Source organism: Salvelinus fontinalis, chromosome 16, assembly GCF_029448725.1.
Source record: "Salvelinus fontinalis isolate EN_2023a chromosome 16, ASM2944872v1, whole genome shotgun sequence".
In the NCBI taxonomy this organism is placed as follows: Eukaryota; Metazoa; Chordata; class Actinopteri; order Salmoniformes; family Salmonidae; genus Salvelinus; species Salvelinus fontinalis.
The window spans coordinates 30,412,127-30,435,499 of NC_074680.1; the positions used below are offsets into that span (position 1 = coordinate 30,412,127).

General features: G+C 43.2%; 2 protein-coding genes across 4 annotated transcripts in view; one reads left to right on the forward strand and one right to left on the reverse strand.

Annotated features, from left to right (window-relative positions):
• The window catches only part of brf1a (BRF1 RNA polymerase III transcription initiation factor subunit a), a 140,152-nt gene that overhangs the window by 104,889 nt on the left and 11,890 nt on the right, over positions 1-23,373 (reverse strand). The window contains exons 5-12 of the mRNA XM_055865028.1: positions 21,250-21,281; positions 20,247-20,319; positions 13,182-13,331; positions 12,280-12,373; positions 12,038-12,164; positions 11,863-11,902; positions 11,670-11,762; positions 10,676-10,939 (exon numbers count right to left, since the gene is read on the reverse strand). Coding sequence (XP_055721003.1) covers positions 10,676-10,939; positions 11,670-11,762; positions 11,863-11,902; positions 12,038-12,164; positions 12,280-12,373; positions 13,182-13,331; positions 20,247-20,319; positions 21,250-21,281 — 873 coding nt within the window. The remainder of the gene's footprint in view (positions 1-10,675; positions 10,940-11,669; positions 11,763-11,862; positions 11,903-12,037; positions 12,165-12,279; positions 12,374-13,181; positions 13,332-20,246; positions 20,320-21,249; positions 21,282-23,373) is intronic.
• On the forward strand, positions 16,732-21,404 carry LOC129812977 (BTB/POZ domain-containing protein 6-B-like). 3 transcript variants are annotated; one of them, XM_055865031.1, is made up of 5 exons: positions 16,733-17,138; positions 17,359-17,632; positions 17,831-17,921; positions 18,019-18,137; positions 18,554-21,404. In XM_055865031.1, exons 1-5 carry the CDS (start codon positions 17,114-17,116, stop codon positions 19,584-19,586), a joined length of 1,542 nt encoding a protein of 513 aa, XP_055721006.1. In that variant the 5' UTR covers positions 16,733-17,113; the 3' UTR covers positions 19,587-21,404. The 3 variants fall into 3 exon arrangements, with proteins under 3 accessions (XP_055721004.1, XP_055721006.1, XP_055721007.1); XM_055865032.1 differs by having other exon boundaries at positions 16,733-17,111; XM_055865029.1 differs by having other exon boundaries at positions 16,732-17,632.

Sequence of the window (23,373 nt, forward strand, 5' to 3'; positions counted from 1 at the left end):
TTCCCTTCGGTGAAGTGTGAGGGGATTTTTTTTTATTTAACTCGGCGAGTCAGTTAAGAACAAATTCTTATTTACAATGACTGCCTACACCGGCCAAACCCGGAAGACGCTTGGCCAATTATGAGCCACCCTATGGGACTTCCAATCAAGGCCAGTTGTGATACAGCCTGGATTCGAACCATGGTGTCTGTAGTGACGCATCAAGCACTGAGATGCAGTGCCTTAGACCGCTGCGCCACAGACAGGAGACGGACAGAGAACACACTATTCATCCAGAGGAGCAAGGAGGGGTGGAACAGGGGTGGTGACAAGTTCAATTCATTTCCTTAAAATATGAGAATTACATTGCTTTTATCAAAACAAATTATTAAAGTAAATAATGATACTGTATGTGATGTGGAAAAAATAAGAAAATAATGTACCAGAGAGTATATATTTTTAAAAGGCAGTAAATCGAGACTAGCTGCAAATTAATCAAAGTGTTGATTGCAGCAGGATAAAAAGGCAGTGCAATTTACATTCTATTCTCCTTTGATAAAACCCTCTTAAAATGACATCATGGTGGGAGATGGGCTTCTACAGTTTTTGTTCACACACTCTTGCACAGCACACCCTCCGTATCAATGCCATGAGCCCCAGGATTCCTTAGGCCTTTCCTTTCCCAATGAACATTTCTTTACCAGTAGATCCCCCCCTCGAGCATTCTAGAACGCACTCCAAATCCACCACGGAGGGGAGGAATGAAGGGTAGACCACTGTCAGATCAACTGTGGGGGCTGTCCACAAGCTAAAAACACCAAATTCTGATGTGATGTTGTCAGAGATTAGATGCTACACCGCAGAGCTTCACTTGAGAGAGTGAGAGTGCGTGAGAGAGCCACTGATCTCCTTGAGCCCATATATTTCAGAGAGAAAAAGACAGGGGAGAAAGAAAAAAAGTATGGTCCAGCAAATTAGAAGGGAGCATCGTTGCGTCGAACCTGCGTCCTTCTCCGCTCTCTTCCCAGAAAACACTCTCCAGAGTTTGTGATCGTCAGGATGAATCAGCTAGTGGCATGGTGCTGCTCACGGTGGATCACTATTACCTAAACTTCAAGACTCCCTTCAGGTACCCAACAGCACCGCTGCTCCAAACACAAGGCTTTCCCTTAACCTGAGAACATGACAAGTCTCATCATCATGCAAAACCAGCCCAGTGGTAATGTCAAGCAGACTACATGGCAGCTCTGTGCTGAAGACAACCAAACAGAGCAGAAGAAATAAATAAAGTAATATTCTCCGACTGACATGGGCAGGCCAGACTGAGGCAAGAAGAGCCCATTCAAATATGACCTCCCCAACCTTGACTGAGCCCAGACAGACCCTACTCAGCCACCTGCCTGGGCCCCTGACCTGAGCCAGAGGGAGAGTGAAGGAGAGCGAGAGAGAGAAATGGATAGAACGAGAGTGAGCGAGAGATTGATGGTGAAAGATTTCATAGTGCTGCTGGGGGCAGAGCTGTGTGCTGGTTCACCATGTTGAGCACATCTCTAGCACTAACCTTGGGACAGGGACCCACCAGGCATTACAGCCCACTTCACTATCTGTTCCAACCCTACCACATACATCAAACAGCATTCAGATATGTTATCATGGTGCCTTGACAGTTCTTATGACAATGCTGTGTTTGTGCTCCCTGGTTTCCACCATGCTAAATCAATAAACAGGTTTTTAGCCCTGATGCACGCACAGTGAGTTAAAACCCTGTGTGTGAGAGAGAGAGAAGTAACAGCCTGAGGCACAGGACTTCCTGCTCCTCCGTGGTAAACGGCAGCTGTCATCTCCACTCAGGCTGGGAGCTACAGACTGAGCATCTCCTTTTCCTCCCCAGTCCACGGAGACGGATCATGTCCAGTCACGACTCGCTCATATGACATGTGTCACAGACTATGATGCAGCATCTCACCAAGCCTGGGAGACACTACTGCAGCTCTTGAGAAACACATAATCAGCCTGGTTTTACATCCGAAATCACAAAGGGGCTTTGTGAGACTTCCTGACAAAGTGTAATAGGCCTGCAGAGATGGGCTTAAAATTCATACTAGAATGTTTTTATCCTAATCTTCCCGCTTTCGGCATATGCATATCTCTATGATGTCATCAGTAGTCGCCTTACCCCACCTTCCTCCGAGGGGCTGGCCATCCGGCTATCTGTCATGCTGGCCCTGGCCCTACAGACTGTACTGCCCCTAGGCATTGTAAAACACTCCACATCTCCGCCTCCTCACTGTGGAATTGAGGCATCTCCAGATGTCAGGCAGAGAATGTAAATGACAGAGCGGAAGACCTTTGTGTGTGTGTGTAGCTTCATCTGACCTCTCTGTGATTGCCTTTTTGTTAAATGGGAAGGAAGACAAACACCACCGTTTTTCTAATAGCTTACATTTTTAAAGGCTAGTCCAGGTAGGTAGGTCAGATGGGTAGAGTGGTGCTGCTGCTGACGCAGTGAACATTTGATTCTATTCCACCTTGAATAGCTTCTAAATAGACCTTTTAACAGCCCAAAATTAGCAACTAGAGATGCTCTCACTGTTCACTTGGATCTGCCTTAAGACATTCACACACCAGAGGTCGTTATGCTCTCTGAATTATATTGTTATGTTTAGCTGTAAGTTTACAGAGTAGTAACTGTAGTCTTAGAATTGGAGAGCCAAAGCCCTGCTTAGGTAAGCAGGAGTCTACTTGTTTACCAATGGCTTTAAGCACTGGCAGTGGACAACTCCAGTCCTTGAGCGCTTGGTTGTCCAATGATTGATTGACTTTCTAATCAAAACCTGGTATGTGGGGGAAAATGAGGCACAAGTTTTTTTTCTGCGCAAACATCTGAAATGGTTCAAGGAAGTGGCAAGATTCACCTAAATCCAGAGGCCCAACACCTTTAAATGGCCCTTGCTGAGTGCTGACATTCTCAGCCCATAAAAGCAGAGCCGTTTAAAAAGTGCCAGAGGCTGACTGTGCTCAGTGATGCTGTTAAGGTCAGGCCCAAAGTCATTGATTGGACTAAGTGCCTGGATGAAAACACAGGCCTTAAATCAATGCCTGCTCTAATGGTAAAGGACAGTGCTCCCTGAAGACAAAACTATATAGACGTTTGCGACAGAGTTATCATGTGGTTGCTGAGTCGCAAAGCTTTGCCAAGACTGGCTGCTCTCTCCCTGACTCAAGTGTAAATGAATATGCCATTACTCAGAGACTAAAGCATCTAAACTACAGCACACCTATTGTAACAATCTCTAGTCATGCCTCTGGTTTCCACCCTCCAATTAGAAGTCATCTGTACCAGAGACCGGATCTGGGACCAGAGCGGGTCCCAATCGAGAATTCTAAATAACACCACGGGTCTGGGTCGGATCCGATATGATTGTCACGGGTCTCAGGTAAGTGCAATTTTAACTGACTTGTCCGGAAGGGCCCATACCGATCCAAACGCAACTGCTGCAGTATAGCGAAAGAGACATTTTATAATTTATGCTGCTGCTCTTGCTTTTCATGAGTGGAGCATGGCGCATGTAGCTTGTTGGCCAATCATGAATCAAAGTGGCACAAGGCGACAGGTATAAAACCTGTGCGTGTGGCAAAAGTTAGGAGATATTTACTCAATGGAAGATGGAATAAAAATGACAGAACTAAAAAGTTAAAGGAGAAGGATGGGCTACAATGACCAAGAACCACAACAGGTAGGCTGCTACTTAATATTCTGAATGGAGGTAACTGTAGCATGAGAAGGCATATTCACTGCAGCCTCAATTAGCCTAGCAGGTTAACTCCCGGTTTGATGCAGTCAAGACAGGTACTACATAATCATTTTGAATGATAAATAACCTAACTGTAGCAACTATTAGTCTACTATATAGCGCAAGTCTGCTTGTTTGGTTGCGGTCTCGTCTCTCCTCTCTGTCATCTGCTCACAGTATGGCCCCTCCCTGCATGCTAGAGCAGCACCCCTTTCTCCCTTTATCAGCTCCAATTAATTAAGTAGCATAAATTACTTTCCCCACACTCTAGTTGTCCTCGGGTCTATTCGGAACAGGTCTCTATGTTTTAAGAATGAATTTATGCATATTAGGTCCGGGTGGGAAAGCCCCAGGTCCATTTCGAAACGGGTCCAACATTTTGGACTCATGAAGACCTCTACCTTCAATACAGGCCTTAGGGATGGATGACAGATTGGTTTAGTCTACTCAATTCCATCTTTAGTGTCTTAAACACATGTACAGACTCTCAAAAGGACCCCTCCTCCCTTTCCTCTTAAGCCATGCCCAAACCAACAGTGCACGAAAACCTAACTGATCACACACACACACACACACACAGATGAAAGACATCGTACTAATGACAAGGTCCTACTCTGTCCACTTAATGCTTCAAACATTGAGCTGGGGACCCTTGAACCTCCGCCGCTCCCAAACCCACCATAATTAGCCAGTTTTGGGGAAGCTACTCTGAAAATATAGTTTACCAATTACTTCACACTGGAAGAAGTTAAGCTACCTTTACGAAAAATATAGTTTACTTAAGTAAAGTTAATTAGAAAAATAGTTCACTACTTCCAAACTACATTGTGAAAAAAATATCCAAATCTGAAATGTCATAGACTTCAAAGAACCATCGCTCTGTAGTCAGATGTTAACAGAATGTGTGATTTAGCCAATTAAAACAAAGCGAGAATTAGGTTTTAAGTGTGAATTGGGCAGGTCTGATGCCAAAAAAAGAAATTCTTGCCTATGTCACACATTTATTTTTAGCAAAAAAATAAAATATAAAAAAGTGATTGTAGTTTTATTTCATATAACCTTAATTTAACTAGGCAAGTCAGTTAAATAAGAACAAATTATTGTTTACAATGACGGCCTACCCACGCCAAACCAGGACGACGCTGGGCCAATTGTGCGCCGCCGTACTCCCAATCACGGCCGGATGTGATGCAGCCTGGATTCAAACCAGGGACTGCAGTGACACTGAGATGCAGTGCCTTAGACCTCTACGCCACTCGGCAGACCTAATTCCAGCAGTTAGCTACACCACTGTGGCATTAAATAAATGATTAACTTCTGAAAAGAACTACCAAGATTTGAATTCATTTCAACTACCACCAAGATACTGCAATATGTAATTCAATTATTAGTTTAACTACAGGTAGTTCACTACCCCAACACTGCAATTAGCCAGGCCAGAGACACCACAGGCAGACTGCATCCATGACACAACCATTGCAGACACACAGCTCATAGAAAGCAGCCCCAAGAGGTACACACACCAACACTGACTTGCATTAAATCATCCTCTCTCACTAGATCAGCCACATATTAAAAAGTATTCTATTAGAATGAGTCAAAAGGTCAGCCAATGTACAGTACCAGTCAAAAGTTGACAGTGGGGAGAACAAGTATTTGATACACTGCCGATTTTGCAGGTTTTCCTACTTACAAAGCATGTAGAGGTCTTTTAATCATAGGTACACTTCAACTGAGACGAAATCTAAAACAAAAATCACATTGTATGATTTTGAAGTAATTCATTTGCATTTTATTGCATGACATAAGTATTTGATACATCAGAAAAGCAGAACTTAATATTTGGTACAGAAACCTTTGTTTGTTTTCAATTACAGAGATCATACGTTTCCTGTAGTTCTTGACCAGGTTTGCACACACTGCAGCAGGGATTTTGGCCCACTCCTCCATACAGACCTTCCCCAGATCCTTCAGGTTTCGGGGCTGTCGCTGGGCAATACGGACTTTCAGCTCCCTCCAAAGATTTTCTATTGGGTTCAGGTCTGGAGACTGGCTAGGCCACTCCAGGACCTTGAGATGCTTCTTACGGTGCCACTCCTTAGTTGCCCTGGCTGTGTGTTTCGGGTCGTTGTCATGCTGGAAGACCCAGCCACGACCCATCTTCAATGCGCTTACTGAGGGAATGAGGTTGTTGGCCAAGATCTCGTGATACATGGCCACATCCATACTCCCCTCAATACGGTGCAGTCGTCCTGTCCCCTTTGCAGAAAAGCATCCCCAAAGAATGATGTTTCCACCTCCATGCTTCAGGGTTGGGATGGTGTTCTTGGGGTTGTACTCATCCTTCTTCTTCCTCCAAACACGGCGAGTGGAGTTTAGACCAAAAAGCTCTATTTTTGTCTCATAAGACCACATGACCTTCTCCCATTCCTCCTCTGGATCATCCAGATGGTCATTGGCAAACGGGCCCGGACATGCGCTGGCTTGAGCAGGGGGACCTTGCGTGCGCTGCAGGATTTTAATCCATGACGGCGTAGTGTGTTACTAATGGTTTTCTTTAAGACTGTGGTCCCAGCTCTCTTCAGGTCATTGACCAGGTCCTGCCGTGTAGTTCTGGGCTGATCCCTCACCTTCCTCATGATCATTGATGCCCCACGAGGTGAGATCTTGCATGGAGCCCCAGACCGAGGGTGATTGACCGTCATCTTGAACTTCTTCCATTTTCTAATAATTGCGCCAATAGTTGTTGCCTTCTCACCAAGCTGCTTGCCTATTGTCCTGTAGCCCATCCCAGCCTTGTGCAGGTCTACAATTTTATCCCTGATGTCCTTACACAGCTCTCTGGTCTTGGCCATTGTGGAGAGGTTGGAGTCTGTTTGATTGAGTGTGTGGACAGGTGTCTTTTATACAGGTAACGAGTTCAAACAGGTGCAGTTAATACAGGTAATGAGTGGAGAACAGGAGGGCTTCTTAAAAGAAAAACTAAGGTCTATGAGAGCCGGAATTCTAACTGGTTGGTAGGTGATCAAATACTTATGCAATAAAATGCAAATTAATTACTTTAAAATCATACAATGTGATTTTCTGGATTTTTGTTTTAGATTCCGTCTCACAGTTGAAGTGTACCTATGATAAAAAAATTACAGACCTCTACATGCTTTGTAAGTAGGAAAACCTGCAAAATCGGCAGTGTATCAAATACTTGTTCTCCCCACTGTACCTACTCAATTCAAGGGTTCACTATTATTTCTACATTGTAGAATAATATTGAAGACACAAAAACTAACATGTAATCATGTAGTAACCAAATAAAGTGTTATAAAAATCAATATATATTTTATATTTGAGATTTTTCAAAGTAGCCACCCTTTGCCTTTATGACAACTTTGCACACTATAGGCATTCTCTCAACCAGCTTCACCTGGAATGCTTTTCCAACAGTCTTGAAGGAGTTCCCACATATGCTGAGCACTTGTTGGCTGCTTTTCCTTTACTCCGCGGTCCAACTCATCCCAAACCATCTCAGTTGGGTTGAGTGATTGTGGAGGACAGGTCATATAATGCAGCACTCCATCACTCTCCTTGGTCAAATAGCCATTACACAGAAATATCATGTTGAAAAATAAATGACAGTGGTACTTAAGGGCAACCCAGATAGGATGGTGTATCGCTGCAGAATGCTGTGGTAGCCATGCTGGTTAAGTGTGCCTTGAATTCTAAATAAATCACCTATTGTCACCAGCAAAGCACCATCACACCTCCTCCTCCAAGCGTCACGGTAAGAACCACATATTCGGAGATCATCCGTTCACCAACATCCGTTCACGTTCCACCGGTCTAATGTCCATTGCTCGTGTTTCTTGGCCCAAGCAAGCCTCTTCTCTTATTGGTGGTTTATTTGCTTATTTCAGCTGTTCTTGCCATAATATGGACTTGGTCTTTTACCAAATAGGGCAATCTTCTATATACCACCCCTACTTTGTCACAACACAACTGATTGTCTCAAACGCATAAAGGAAAGAAATTCCACAAATTAACTTTTAACAAGGCACACCTGTTAATTGAAATGCATTCTAGTTGACTACCTCATGACGCTGGTTGAGAGAATGCCAAGAGTGTGCAAAGTTGTCAAAGGCAAAGGGTGGCTACTTTGAAGAATCTAAAATATATATTCATTCAACACTTTTTTGGTTACTAGATGATTCTGTGTGTTATTTCATAGTTTATGTTTTCACTAATATTCTACAATGTAGAAAATAGAAAAAAAAAACAGAAAAAAAACCTTGAATGAGTAGGCGTGTCCTCACTTTTGACTGGTACTGTATATTTTTCCCTTTCACAAACATGGAGGATGAGATCCACATAAATTTACATAGAGATATCTCAAACTCACATCAGTCAATACATTGAGAAGCCTTATAAACTCAGCAAAAAAAGAAATGTCAATTTTCAGGACCCATCTTTGAAAGATAATTTGTAAAAATCCAAATAACTTCACAGATCTTCATTGTAAAGGGTTTAAATAATGTTCTCCATGCTTGTTCAATGAACCATCAACAATTAATGAACATGCACCTGTGGAACGATTGTTAAGACACTAACAGCTTAAAGACGGTAGAGAATTAAGGTCACAGTTATGAAAACTTAGGACACTAAAGAGGCCTTTCTACTGACTCTGGAAAACACCAAAAGAAAGATGCCCAGGGTCCCTGCTCATCTGCGTGAACGTGCCTTAGGCATGCTGCGAGGCGGCATGAGGGCTGGAAAACGTGGCCAGGGCGATAAATTGCAATGTCCGTACTGTGAGACGCCGCTACAGAACGGACACCTGATAGTCCTCGCAGTGGCAGACCACGTGTAACAACACCTGCACAGGATCAGTACATCCAATTTTTATTTTTTTATTTCACCTTTATTTAACCAGGTAGGCTAATTGAGAACAAGTTCTCATTTGCAACTGCGACCTGGCCAAGATAAAGCAAAGCAGTTCGACACATACAACAACAGCGTTACACATGGAATAACCAAACATAAAATCAATAATACAGTAGAAAAGTCTATATACAGTGTGTGCAAATGAGGTAGGATAAGAGAGGTAAGGCAATAAATAGGCCATGGTGGCGAAGTAATTACAATATAGCAATTAAACACTGGAATGGTAGGATGTGCTGAAGATGAATGTGCAAGTAGAGATACTGGGGTGCAAAGGAGCAAGGTAACTAAATAAATACAGAATGGGGATGAGGTAGTTGGTTGGGCTATTTACAGATGAGCTATGTACAGGTGCAGTGATCTGTGAGTTGCTCTGACAGCTGGTGCTTAAAGCTAGTGAGGGAGGTAAGTCTCTCCAGCTTCAGAGATTTTTGCAGTTCGTTCCAGTCATTGGCAGGAGAGAACTGGAAGGAGGCGGCCAAAGGAAGAATTGGAGTGTTGGAGGATATTTTGTACATCACACCTGCGGGACATGTACAGGATGGCAACAACAACTGCCCAAGTCACACCAGGAACGCACAATCCCTCCATCAGTGCTCAGACTGTCCACAATAGGCTGAGAGGCAGGACTGAGGGCTTGTAGGCAGGACTGAGGGCTTGTAGGCCTGTTGTAAGGCAGGTCCTCACCAGACGTCACCGACAACAACGTCTCCTGTGGGCACAAACCCATCGTCACTGGACCAGACAGGACTGGCAGAAAGTGCTCCTCACTGACGAGTTGCAGTTTTTTCTCACCAGGGATGATGGTCGGATTTGCGTTTATCGTCGAAGGAATGAGCGTTACACCGAGGCCTATACTCTGGAGCGCGATCCATTTGGAGATGGAGGGTCCGTCATGGTCTGGGGCGGTGTGTCACAGCATCATCAGACTGAGCTTGTTGTTATTGCAGGCAATCTCAACGCTGTGCGTTACAGGGAAGACATCCTCCTCCCTCATGTGGTACCCTTCATCCTGACATGACCCTCCAGCATGACAATGCCACCAGCCATACTGCTCGTTCTGTGCGTGATTTCCTGCAAGACAGGAATGTCAGTGTTCTGCCATGGCCAGCGAAAGGCCCAGATCTCAATCCCATTGAGCACGTCTGGGACCTGTTGGATCAGAGGGTGAGGGCTAGGGCCATTACCCCCAGAAATGTCTGGGAACTTGCAGGTGCCTTGGTGGAAGAGTGGGGTAACATCTCACAGCAAGAACTGGCAAATCTGGTGCAGTCCATGAGGAGGAAATGCACTGCAGTACTTAATGCAGCTGGTGGCCACACCAGATACTGACTGTTACTTTTGATTTTGACACCCCCCCCTTTGTTCAGGGACACATTATTCTATTTCTGTTAGTCACATGCCTGTGGAACTTGTTCCGTTTATGTCTAAGTTGTTGAATCTTGTTATGTTCATACAAATATTTACACATGTTAAGTTTGCTGAGAATAAATGCAGTTGCCAGTGAGAGGACGTTTATTTTTTTGCTGAGTTTATGATTCAAGCCGATGACTCATTTTAGTCACGGAACAGTGGGTCTTAAAATCAACCCCATCTAATAATCTATTCTTCTGACAATAGATTATGTTTTGTCCTTAGTGGCTACACTGATCCTTCCATAGAGATTGACTCGGTTTGCTTTGAAACCCATTCCCTTCTATGACTAGATTTTCTTCACCTTCTCTCTACACTCCCCAGATGCCCACTACCATGAAAACCAATCTGCTTCACCACATCAGGACAGACAGTCAACATCTTCCCAATCTCTTACACCTTTGAAATCCCTCACACCTTGACATTTCTAGATATAGAGTAGAGGGAGAAGTGAGAGACAGTGGAATATCAAAATTAGGAAGGAGCAGTAAGGAATATTCCCGATGCAACTAACAGCAGGAAAAAAAGCATCTAGTGCAAGCAACAGGTTTGCTAACCGTTCTCCTTCTCCTCTCCAATGCACTTGCTGATAGACTCTGGGAGGCCAAGGCTGGCTGCGGTGGGCATGGGCCCCAGGAGGGAGGCCAGTGATGGGCCTCTGCGTGGAGGTCTCTCCTCCTGCCCCTCTCCATCCTCCTCTCCAGAGATCACCTGGTCACAAAGCTCCTTATTGAGGTGCTGGGCCACAGCCTTTAGCTCCTCGTCCTCCCTCTCCTCCCCATCAGGAAGAGATATTTCATCATCCTCTTCCTCCTGGGGGCCTAGGAGAGGAGAGAAAGAGCAAGACATCCAAATAAAATCCTATAAATCCTACATGCAATGACATTTCTTAATTAAACTGATAAAAACTAAATGATGCAGAGAACAAGTAAAGAGACTGACATTGCATTTCAAGGCAGATTGATTTAGTCATTGTTGTGGCTGATAATGAGAATAATTTAAACTGTATGACATCTGTGTTTTCAATCAAGTCAAGAGTCCTTCATGTAGTTGTGTGTGAATCAATCAACCCGGCTAATGAGACAATGCACCCTATAAAAGAAGCACCTGGCTTAATTCTACGGTACCATCAAGCTGTTAAAGTATCATCATGATGACAGCCCTCTTAGTGTTAATAAAAGCCCAGTGTGTGTTATAATTGTGCTTCCCAGCCAAGGCAGAAGAGCAACAGGCATGACAGCGCCTCTACAGAGGCTGTGCAAAGATTAAGAATGAAATGCAACACAACCAGCTAGGGGGGCACAGATGGTTGGGGGGGGGGGGGGGGGTTTAGCTCATCACAGTTAGATGGCAAATGTGCGTCATCATAACATTCTCATTTGCACCGAGTGAACAATTGTTTTTTTTCTTTTCTGAGTATTTAGATAAATGGAAGTTTCAGGCTCAAGCGACAGACTGGCAGCATAGTGAGATACACTCCCACCCCCCCTCCCAGGGGGTCCTAACTAGAGAACTTGCATGGCTGCTGAGTGCGACCCCTCAGTGTCGTACCAACTTTTGCACAGGAAGCGTACATCCCTCTCAACTTGGGCCGGCTCTGCTCCAGCTCCATCTCAATCTCATCTTGGTACTCATGGATTTCACCTGTTGAGATAAAATCCAGACAACTCTGTAAAGTCAGAGTGGAGTCGGCAATCTTGAGTTTTTTGGTTTGCACTTGACCAGACATTTTTCATAACCGTACCTTGAACATCGTCAATCTTCTTCTCCAATTCTTCCTCAAGCTAGAAGGAAAAAACACAAAAGATCAGGGTGTAAATGTAAAAAACAGCAGTGCCATATTGAGACAAAACACCAGTTAAAACGTAGGACAAGATAAATAAGGGTGGTACGATCATATCCTTCCTGCAGTTCCTCACCAGCTTCATTCTTTTCTTCCTCTGGCCGGCGATGAAAGAGGGCGGGTCACACTCCTGGTCAAGATCCACTTTCATGAATTCCTCAATGGTCAGCTGGCTGGTGGGCGTGTCCTCAAACTCATTCAATCTGAACCATGAGAAGGAAAGGCGTCAGCATACTCCTCATAGAAATGACAGAATATGCAAGGCTAAACCTATTTCATTTGGAAGATGCTGTAATGTGCTTTTCAAGCAGCGCTCACCTCTTTCTTAGTGTGGCCTCGCACACCTTCACTACACTAATGATTTCTTTGATGGTACGGCGGAACTCATGCATGCGAGCAGCGACCAACAGAGCTGAGAACAAAAACACACAGGTGAAATACTCCATCACAGAAACAAACCTTGCCGACAAGTTTAATATCCACATATATTCTCCAATTTACCCACCAATTGTTGTAATATTCACGTTATAATAATCTATTAATGTTGGTAGAACATGTAGCGCTTGCAATGCCAGGTTTGTTGTTTCAATTCCCACGGGGGAACAGTGTGAAAATGAATGCAGTTACGTAAAACAAGGTCTGTTTAAAGATGGATGTAAGGTTCTGTTCTTACGCAAGTAGTTTGAATCGTCTTTGTTGTTCTAGTAGCCTGCTTTTAGAAATCCCATGGTCTATCTCACACATTCACATTGAGTAACAAGCTCTTCTAAACTTCTTTCCTCGATGTAAGTGAATCCTCTACATGATTAATGATAAGCAATTAATCTGATATTGCAGCTGAGGAAAAGCAAGAAAGGCAGAAAAGTGGAACCAGGAGCATAAATGTCCACATGCATGGGGAAGTTGGTTCTTCAGTTTCAGGATGTCTTGCCGGTAATACATCTAAGCAGGGAGTGTTCTGTTCAGGTCAAGTAAGTAGGGAACAGATTGTAGTACATTGTCACTAATTGGAGCCTCTGTGGTTACTTATGAGTGTCAACTGTGATTAGGGGTCACCTATGATCGAAGGTCGCATGATCTGAGCTATGATTACAGATCCCTGTGGTGAGCGATACCAGTGGACATGGTTACCATGTAGTTTCTGTTATTCATGATAAGGACTAGCCTACCTGTGATTGTGGTGGTAACCTGTGGTGTGGTTTACCTGAGCTCATTGTTACCTGCGCCACACAGTCCTGAGGGTCTCCGTCCCGTGTGCATCCAGTCCCTTTTCATCCTCTGCAGCAGTCGCAGTGCTGTCATGGACACCTCATGGTTCTTCTCTCCAAACTCCAGCATGTGGGCAAAGCGAGGTATGTACAGGCAGGGGTCTGGAATGGGAGATTGAGAAACTGAGATCCAACCCAGACAAGCAACATTATTATGCTAATATATGAATTGCAGATGTCTAAATGGTGTACAGCAGGGTACTGTTTACAACTCTGTAGACATTGATCAGAAAGTGTTATGTCTTCTTTAATGAAAAAGTCAATAATATTGGATATATTCATATTATTCCCAGTGGAACACATTGTGACCAATAAGGACGAATACTTCTACACTGCATTTGCAATCCAAACTACCTTAACTCCTGCCTTTCCATCATCCGAAGCAAACTAGTGACATTCAATCTTCATCATGTCAATTTAAATGTGTTGTTTCTCCTTTATGAGCTTTGTGATTATTTTCTGTAATGAAAAGCACTATACAGGTTAAGATTATTAAGTTATGTCTGGCTCTGGCGTTCCGCTAGCGGAACTCCTCCCACATTCCACTGAAAAGGCAGAGCGCGAAATTCAAAAGATATTTTTTAGAAATATTTAACTTTCACACATTAACAAGTCCAATACAGAAAATGAAAGATACACATCTTGTGAATCCAGTCAACATGTCCGATTTTTTAAATTTTTTACAGCGAAAACACCACATATTTATGTTAGCTCACCACCAAATACAAAGAAGGACAGACATTTTTCACAGCACAGGTAGCATGCACAAAGCCAACCTAACTAACCAAGAACCAACCAAACGAACCAAGAAACAACTTCATCAGATGACAGTCTTATAACATGTTATACAATAAATCTATGTTTTGTTCGAAAAATGTGCATATGAGGTATAAATCAGTTTTACATTGCAGCTACAATCACAGCTACCGTCAGAAATAGAACCGAAGCAGCCAGAGTAATTACAGACACCAACGTCAAATACGCCTAAATACTCATCATAAAACATTTGAAAAATCGATGGTGTACAGCAAATTAAAGACTAACATCTTGTGAATCCAGACAATATTTCCGATTTTTTAAGTGTTTTACAGCAAAAACACAATATAGCATTATATTAGCTTACTACAATAGCCTACCACACTACCGCATTCATTCATCAAGGCACGTTAGCGATAGCGAATAAACCAGCAAGATATATAATTTTTGACTAACCTTGATAAGCTTCATCAGATGACAGTCCTATAACATCAGGTTATACATACACTTATGTTTTGTTCGAAAATGTGCATATTTAGAGCTGAAATCAGTGGTTATACATTGTGCTAACGTAGCATCTTTTTCCCACAACGTCCGGATATTTTTCGGACACTTTTTCTGACACACATATTCTGACCAAATAACTATTCATAAACATAACTAAAAGATACATGTTGTATAGGAAATGATAGACACACTAGTTCTTAATGCAATCGCCGTGTTAGAATTCTAAAAATAACTTCATTACGACATCCAGCTTAGGTATAGCGAGAGAGTACCCAAAATCTGGGCGAAACGACTAGTACAACATGTTCGACAGATTTATGAAATTGCATCATAAAATGGGTCCTACTTTTGATGATCTTTCATCAGAATGTTGTACAAGGGGTCCTTTGTCGGGAACAATCGTGTTTTGGATTTAGAACGGCCTTTTTCCCCTCTCGATTTAGCAACCACACTTGCCAAGTGGCGCGAATCTCTCCATCGTCAACAAACTCAGAGAACGGAACACGGCAAAACTCCCGAAAATATTTTCAATAATCTGATTAAACTATATTGAAAAAACCTACTTTACGATGATATTGTCACATGTATCAAATAAAATCAAAGCCGGAGATATTAGTCGTCCATAACGACAGCTTATCAGAAGGCAAATCCAGGTCCCTTGACGCGCTCTCCAGGAAACAGGTGACACGTCATGCCGAGAGCTATTATTCGACACCAGATCAAGTTAAACACTCCATTTCTTCTCTCACTGCCTGTCGACATCTAGTGGAAGACGTATGAAGTGCATCTAAACTAATAAATATCAAGGACTTTAATAGGCAGACCCTAGAAAAGTGCATCGATTTCAGATTTTCCACTTCCTGTCAGGAAGTTTGCTGCAAAAGGAGTTCTGTTTTACTCACAGATATAATTCAAACGGTTTTAGAAACTAGAGAGTGTTTCCTATCCAATAGTAATAATAATATGCATATTGTACGAGCAAGAATTGAGTACGAGGCCGTTTAAATTGGGCACGATTTTCCCCCAAAGTGAAAACAGCGCCCTCTGTCCTCAACAGGTTAAGACTGTAGAATCAAATGACCCATTTGGCAGTGGCAGAGCCTTCTGTTGGAAAGCTGCAATAGATTCAGTTGCCAAACGTTGCATATAAAAATGCCATGAATAGAGCTGACATGATTCCTTATTCTACATGTCAGAGAGGGATATTTTTTTCTACAAAGAAATAGGCTATATCTGAACGTTCCAAAACGTTGCATCCTGCTGAATGCACCCCCGCTAGAGCAGGCTGCTGGTAATAGGATATGGTAGGAGCCCAACCCCCATCTCCAAATCTAACATGTCTCCTGGGCTGGCTCTAGTCAAGTCTCTACAAAGCAAACTTCAGGAACGGTAATCTGGTAAACTGTAATCTAACGCGTCAACATTCAGCCAAGGTAAACAGAAGTGCGGTCTACTGCTGTCAAACCTTTTGCTCGTGGCTTGCATCCAGTGGAAATAAAGTGGTGCGGCTGATGTTACTTAAACAATGCAAAACAGGATCAAACTTTCTCATTTCTGACGAGTAGAGATATTACACAAGTAAACCAATCGGACATTAAATTATGAATGGTTTAAATCCAAATTAAGCAGTGATTATGCATAGGCTATAAATCGGTCATTTAAATACATGTATCATTTACATCAGAAACAAGGACGTGGATATATTTTTGAGTTGGAAATGGAAACAATATTTTCACTAAGAGTTTGTGCGATCTCAGTCCGATGCTTAATGTCCATATTTGGAAGTCGCATTGAATTAATGCGGCATTCGTAATTAAGTGGGAATTGACCATATAGGACAGGGAAAATTTCACTAGAAAGATCCTCCAACTGATAATTATTAGTTGGGAACTCGTCTACCATCCTGAGCTCTCACTTCTCCTACATGCTAACATGTAGCTATGGAAATTAGCTTGATAACAGCATTTTCGGCAGTTAAATACAACAAAACAATTATAACAAATAATCTATTAATATGGTATTTTAACTCTAATTTGTATACAAACATGAAAGGTGTACTTTTAGTTCATGGTTTATATTGCTTGTTGGCCATTAGCCAATTTGCGTTTCTAAATTACTTCAAAGCACGTCAATGCATCCAACTGGTAATTACGACTTCATAACTGGTAAATTACCACCTCCCACTTAGTTACAAACGCAGCATTAGCGAGAGCTGGTCAGAGGCTTGGAGGCGGCGCTTCTGACGTTGACGGTATGCGTAAATCTCATTTGTTGTTGGCAGCGAGCTGGGCGTCTGAGAGGATTATATCAAATAAAATAAAAAATTCACTGCAATTTAAACGCCAGACCCGACAAATTACAATTCACATCAGCTAAGGAGGAACCCGCGCCTTTTCCTCGTTGATAAGTATCTTTTGGAGAAAAATATCTGCCAGGATTTGCGCAGGAAAACAGCGGACTCCAAGCGAGCAACGATTATCTGTATTTACCATCCGTACAAAAAAGGGAAACAATACGTTTCGGGGAGAGCTCAGTTGCAATAGAGGATGAAATGAGAAAGAGAAAGGAGTATTCTGCTTGAACTTGTTATACAACCTCAAATCACTGGACGGATATTTTGTATGTTTCTCTTACAATTGATTCGGGGTTCGTAGACTTCTTAATCGGTGAATTTATGCAACATTTGCATCTAAAGGTTACGATTTGTGTATCAATTGTCAACGCAGATTAATAGTAGATCCTGGAGTTCGTGGTTTATTTTTAGGGAAAGGGCCAACGCTTTGTGTGCCGATGCCAACGGCAGATTGCAGGTTGCTCCATCATGGTCGGATCATGAAGTGTCTGACTTTTTTACTCTTACTTCCAGAAACACTGAAAAAGTCTAAAACGACTGGGAAACACACAAGCGGGTTACCAGTATGCTATGATATTCTAACCCTGTCCTTGAAGAAGAAGATGGCTGCAGAACTGTACCCTACGACCAACAACGGTACTACGGTGACCGGCACTGACAAGAAAAGCAATGTGCAGGTCACCCAGTCAACAACCACTGCAACAACACCGACCACCCAGCAAAACATAAACAACAACAACGTCGAACCTCCGAGCTGGCAGTCCTCTCACCCCACGCTACGGGAGAGGTACTGAGCTGCTTACTTATATTAAATTATTTCGATTTAGTTCAAAGATGGCTATTGTAAACCAAGTCAATGTCTATAATTGGAATCACAATTTATAATGCTCAATTGTGTAGGGCAGGCTATAATATTGTCTTGCAAGCGCCTTTTATGGAATAGCCAAAGTTGTCATATCTAATTGACAAATTTCCTCCCTTCTAGGAACGCCTTGATGTTCAACAATGAACTCATGGCCGATATCCATTTCATTGTTGGTCCCTTCGGTGAATCTAAGAAAGTTCCAGCGCACAAGGTAAGCTCCCCCTCTATTTGGAGAAATAAGTTGACTTTTCTGAACCATCATGCCTATGATGAGTGACTAATCATGTGTCCGTTTTCTTTCCCTCCAGTATGTGCTGGCAGTGGGTAGCTCGGTCTTCTGTGCCATGTTTTACGGGGATCTTGCAGAGGAGTCGTCCGAAATCCATATCCCAGATGTAGAACCTGCTGCTTTTCTAATTCTGCTGAAGTAAGCCACTCACTCCTCATATTAAACATGACCAGCACTGTCACTTCAAAATAAATTACACATCCAAAGCAAGACAAGTGCCAAAATGCTAGATCAAAGGGCACGGGGAGCACTGTAGAGAACTGTAATTGCTTGTGTCTTTGTTCATCTTGAAACATTTCTCATTCAGAGCCAATGATTTACCCAGAGGGAATAAGCAGTCGAGGATAATGACTTTTTGTTGATACTATAATAATTCGTCATCCAACGCCAATGCAATGAAACGTTGCTTTTTATCCACATGGGAGAATAATGGAAGCTGTGCCAAGTCCATATCCTATTTTCCTAGAAGGAATAGCCGTCATGAATTCTCCACGTGATGATTTGCCTTTACTAAACTAGAATCTCATTCTATTCCTCCATTTTGTCCCCTTCAGGTACATGTACAGTGATGCGATAGACCTGGAGGCCGACACCGTGCTGGCCACCCTGTACGCTGCCAAGAAGTACATTGTACCCGCCCTGGCCAAGGCCTGCGTCACCTTCCTGGAGACTAGCCTGGAGGCCAAGAACGCCTGTGTGCTGCTGTCCCAGAGCCGTCTGTTTGAGGAGCCTGAGCTGACGCGGCGTTGCTGGGAGGTGATTGACGCGCAGGCCGAGCTGGCCCTGGGCGCAGAGGGCTTCTGTGAGATTGACCTGCAGACCCTGGAGATCATCCTGCAGAGAGAGACCCTCAACACCAAGGAGATGGTGGTCTTTGATGCAGTCATGAGTTGGGCCACAGCAGAGTGTAATAGGCAAGGACTGGGAGAAACCACCCGCAACAAGAGATCTGTCCTGGGCAAGGCACTCTACCTGGTGCGCATCCCCACTATGACCCTGGAAGAGTTCGCTGATGGGGCAGCCCAGTCAGACATCTTGACACTTGAGGAGACGCATGACGTCTTTCTGTGGTACACAGCGGCCACCAAGCCCAAACTGGACTTCCCACTGGCACGGAGGCAGGGCCTGGCACCCCAGAAGTGCCACCGCTTCCAGTCGTCAGCCTACCGGAGCAACCAGTGGCGCTACAGGGGCCGCTGTGACAGCATCCAGTTTGCAGTGGACAAGCGGATCTTTATTGCTGGACTGGGCCTGTACGGGTCAAGTGGTGGGAAGGCAGAGTACAGCGTCAAGATTGAATTGAAGCGTCAACGGGTGACCCTAGCACAGAACCTGACCAAGTTTGTATCGGATGGATCAAGCAGTACATTTTCTGTATGGTTTGAAAACCCGGTTCAGGTGGAGCAGGATGTCTTCTATACGGTGAGTGCCGTGCTGGACGGGAATGAGCTGAGCTATTTTGGCCAGGAGGGCATGACAGAGGTACAGTGTGGAAAAGTGACATTTCAGTTCCAGTGCTCCTCGGACAGTACCAACGGGACTGGGGTGCAGGGGGGACAGATCCCAGAGCTGGTATTCTATGCATAAACTGAACTGGTCATAACGGACAAGTAGAGGACATATGGACTGTACATCCATATGTTTAAGCCTTCTAAATAATGTAGCATTAAGACACTACGGTATGTCACTAAACAAAATACTATTTTTAAGTGAAGGAATGCTGTTCTTATTTATTTTAAACTTATTTTAATTATTAACTGCAAAAAGCAGTCCCTTGTAAAAAGTCGTATTGCATTTGTGGACAGCCTCTGCAATGTTTTATTTGTACATAAAGTACGGTTATATGGTTTGCGGCTTGATGCTGATCAATCCTGATGTTCTGTGCGAGAGCTTATGAACCTGCAGAAAATCATAAAAGTTGTGCGAGATAAACCACAGATGTTGCTGCTCATTATATAACTCGCTTGCATATGTGAAATTTGTTTGAGGGATTATTTTGTTGTTAGAGCACCCTCTAGGTACACAGATGAGTGCTACAAGCAGGTTGGTAAAAGTGATGTGGTCAAACCTTCATGATGCCTTTGTTGGAGCTAATTCACTAATTTGACCACCTTTAATAAGTGGTAAATAGGTTTGGTTCTCAGTAGCAAGACAAAACTTAAACAGCATTTCTCCAAAAAAGACATTCAACAGTATGGTTCTTTGTTTACAATAACACAGGGAGTATTGCAGGGAGACGGTAGGTACCTATGGCGGGGGCATTGATGCAGAGCTCTCTGGCCAGGACCAGGAAGGTTCTACCCAGGACGTAAACATTTACCTGAGGGAAAAGAGAATTAAGGGCAGAAATACAGGAGGGTAGTGCAACTTTCACTGAAACCCACCCTGTCAAGTCCACAATGGCCTCATGACATGATCCAGAGTTACTTAACAATTGAGTAGCTCGTGATCAAATCTGGTCTAATAAGTGTAACTCAATGCTAAACTGGTGTACTATCTAGAAAGCCCATCGATTCTCCAGAACAGGGGCAGACTAAAGCTCTAGTTTCTAGCCCCCTGATCTCTGACCATCTCATTCTTCCCGGCTAACGCTCCAGACCTTAGGGCAGCGTTTCCCAAACAAGTCCTGGGGCCCACCCTGGATGCATGTTTTAGTTTTTAACCCTAGCACTACACAGCTGATTCAAAGCTTGATGAGTTGATGGGAGGTGGGTCACGATGCCTTCCCATGGGAGAGGAGGGCAGTGATTACTGGCCTGGGTGGGGCACCACAAACTGGGGATTTGTGGAATATCTACCCATAGCACACTGATCCTTGACTGGATAGCACACTCCTACCCTTCAAATACCAGGGGGTAGGGTCAGCTCTTCCAAGGACAGCTGAGAGCATAAAAATACAACTGACTAGCTGTGTCTGAGAAATGTCCCTCCACCCTAATACTGACTTTATAAGCAGAAAAAAATGTGGGCCTATATTTATACAGTCCTTGGCTTTAGTTACAAAGCTCAACATACTGCATAAGCCAACTTCCATCTTGTTGGATGTTATATCATGGTCAGTGTGGGAATGGGATCATGTATACTTAAAAAAATAAAAATCCTTGATGTATCTGACTGTTCAATTATATTTCAGAATATATATTATATATTTTTTTAAAGGGCTAAATGTCAATGTCGAAGTGCAAACACTCGATCAGAGTTGAAAAAAGATGTAGAAAAATTAGTGTAGGCCTACTCATTGGAAACTCACCTGCAGGAGGTCACTGAGGTCAAGCAGCATGTCTGTAAAGGGGTGGGTTAAATCAATAAAACCACAGGATAGTACACAATTACATCTGGGTTTCCGTTCTCTGCAAATGGTACAGCCAAGTGTTTGTTATTTTCAATAAAAAGTATTTCACACTTCCTAACCAGCATTCATTAATACAATATTACAAACGTTAGAATATGAAATACATTTTCAGGATCATTTCTGGTGCAGCCAACAGCGTACATTAATTGAAAGTGTCACCTCAGGCCAGCAGCCCCCCCCCCCCCCCCCCACAAAATCAGCCTCTGGAGACACTTGTCTCCTGGTGACCAACACAGCCCCTGCATCAGTCTCTGTGGTGACAGGTGCACGTGTCCAGGGGCGGGCAAAGTGGATTAGCGAAAATCCTTTTTAAAAAGCCTCAATGGGATTATGGTCACCACTGAAATGGAAAAGATAATCATACAGTCTCGATATGAGATTACAGACAAGTCATCATAATAATGAAAACAAGTCCCTCTGCAGCTGATTTTCTCAGAGATAACAGTTGCTACAAGCATCCTGTTTACCATTTCATTAGTATGGGGAAGGAGGGAGGGAGCTTACTTCCAAGCCCTGCATGTAAAACGTGTGGAGGTTTCATTTTGACGTGAATACTTGCCTGTCATTCATCAATGTCATGAATGTGACCATAACCTGGCCCTTCCCAACAACAGCACCTGTGGGAATGATCCCAGTAAATGTATTAACTAGCATTTAATTGAGGGCCACCTGAGCAATCATTGCAAATATCCAGATGTCCCTTCACTGAGCGCCATGCCATTTCAGCTGTTAGACACTGAACAATGTTGGCCTCTTGATTCCTTGTTCTCTACTCATTCCAGTCCTCTGAAAGTTCTACAGATCGTTTTCCATAACTGTGGAAAAGGAAGTGGAGTGGAGCCATTGTTACTTTATCCAACCCTCACCCACGACCCACGTAAACAATGTAATGGGAAAGGCTTTGCTCTGCTCCCTCCATCCTCTTGTTCTAGCAGATAAAACTGTCCCCTGCCCTTCCTGTGAAACCACTGGCTGTTACATAACCACATCATACTCAGTCAATGACAGGAAACGATAAACCAACAGCCGTACAATGGGATATAAAAAGCTGATCTGCTTAACATTAGGACAGTACAGAAATGGGTATTGAGTGAAACATTACCACAAGTCATGTCTAACACTATTACAACTCCTGGAGATTGATGCTACAGCTACATATATACACTATACATTGCATTCTAGGGCTGTCCCCGACTAAAAAATAAATCTTGGTCGACCAAGAGTCGTCTGTTCTATCAACCAAAATGTGTATTTTTCCATATATTGACACATCCCATGTGTTTTAATCAAATCAACTATATTCACTGAGCTTGTCTGATGCTTTAAGCACACGGTTTGATTAATTGATTTGATTGTGCTGGGCCAGGCTCAGACTTGCTGCGTTGTAAAAAAAAAAAAAAAAAACATTTTTAAGAATGACTGACTAGCACCCGTTGTCTCGCTCTCCTCCCTACTGCAGCGACCACCAAAGACTAAAGTGTTTATCGCGCTGTCCTTCTAGCTGAAAATGCAATATAATTACAGCCATTTCTGTTACCGAAATTCCTCATTTGTTTAGGAAAAACTCTATTCTCTCAACCCATGCTCTCTTTCTTTGACACGTATGCATTGCATGCACATGTCCAAAGACCTTTTCACACAGGACTAGTATTACTACTACGTTGGTTATGTAATTATTACTCAAAAATGTTAGTTATTCCAGAGGATGATTCGGGTGGCATTCGTTTTTTTTCAAACTGCCCCCTGTAATTCTTTATTTTCTTCCCAATGAATTGAGAGTTATGACGCAAGCCTGGAGGTTTTTATTCTAGGCGTGAAGATACAGTTTTTCAACATGTCAAGGTGATGGGGCCACACTGATAACTCAAGCTTGGTTCCCAAGTTTCTAAATCCTACCAAACCATCTCCTCATTCTGCAGCTGCCTCTGGCATTGTTCTCAACACCAATATGCTGGTTAACTTTGCTATTAGGCACAAAGCAACATGGTCTAAGCGCCAATTCAACAGTGCACTGATGTGTTT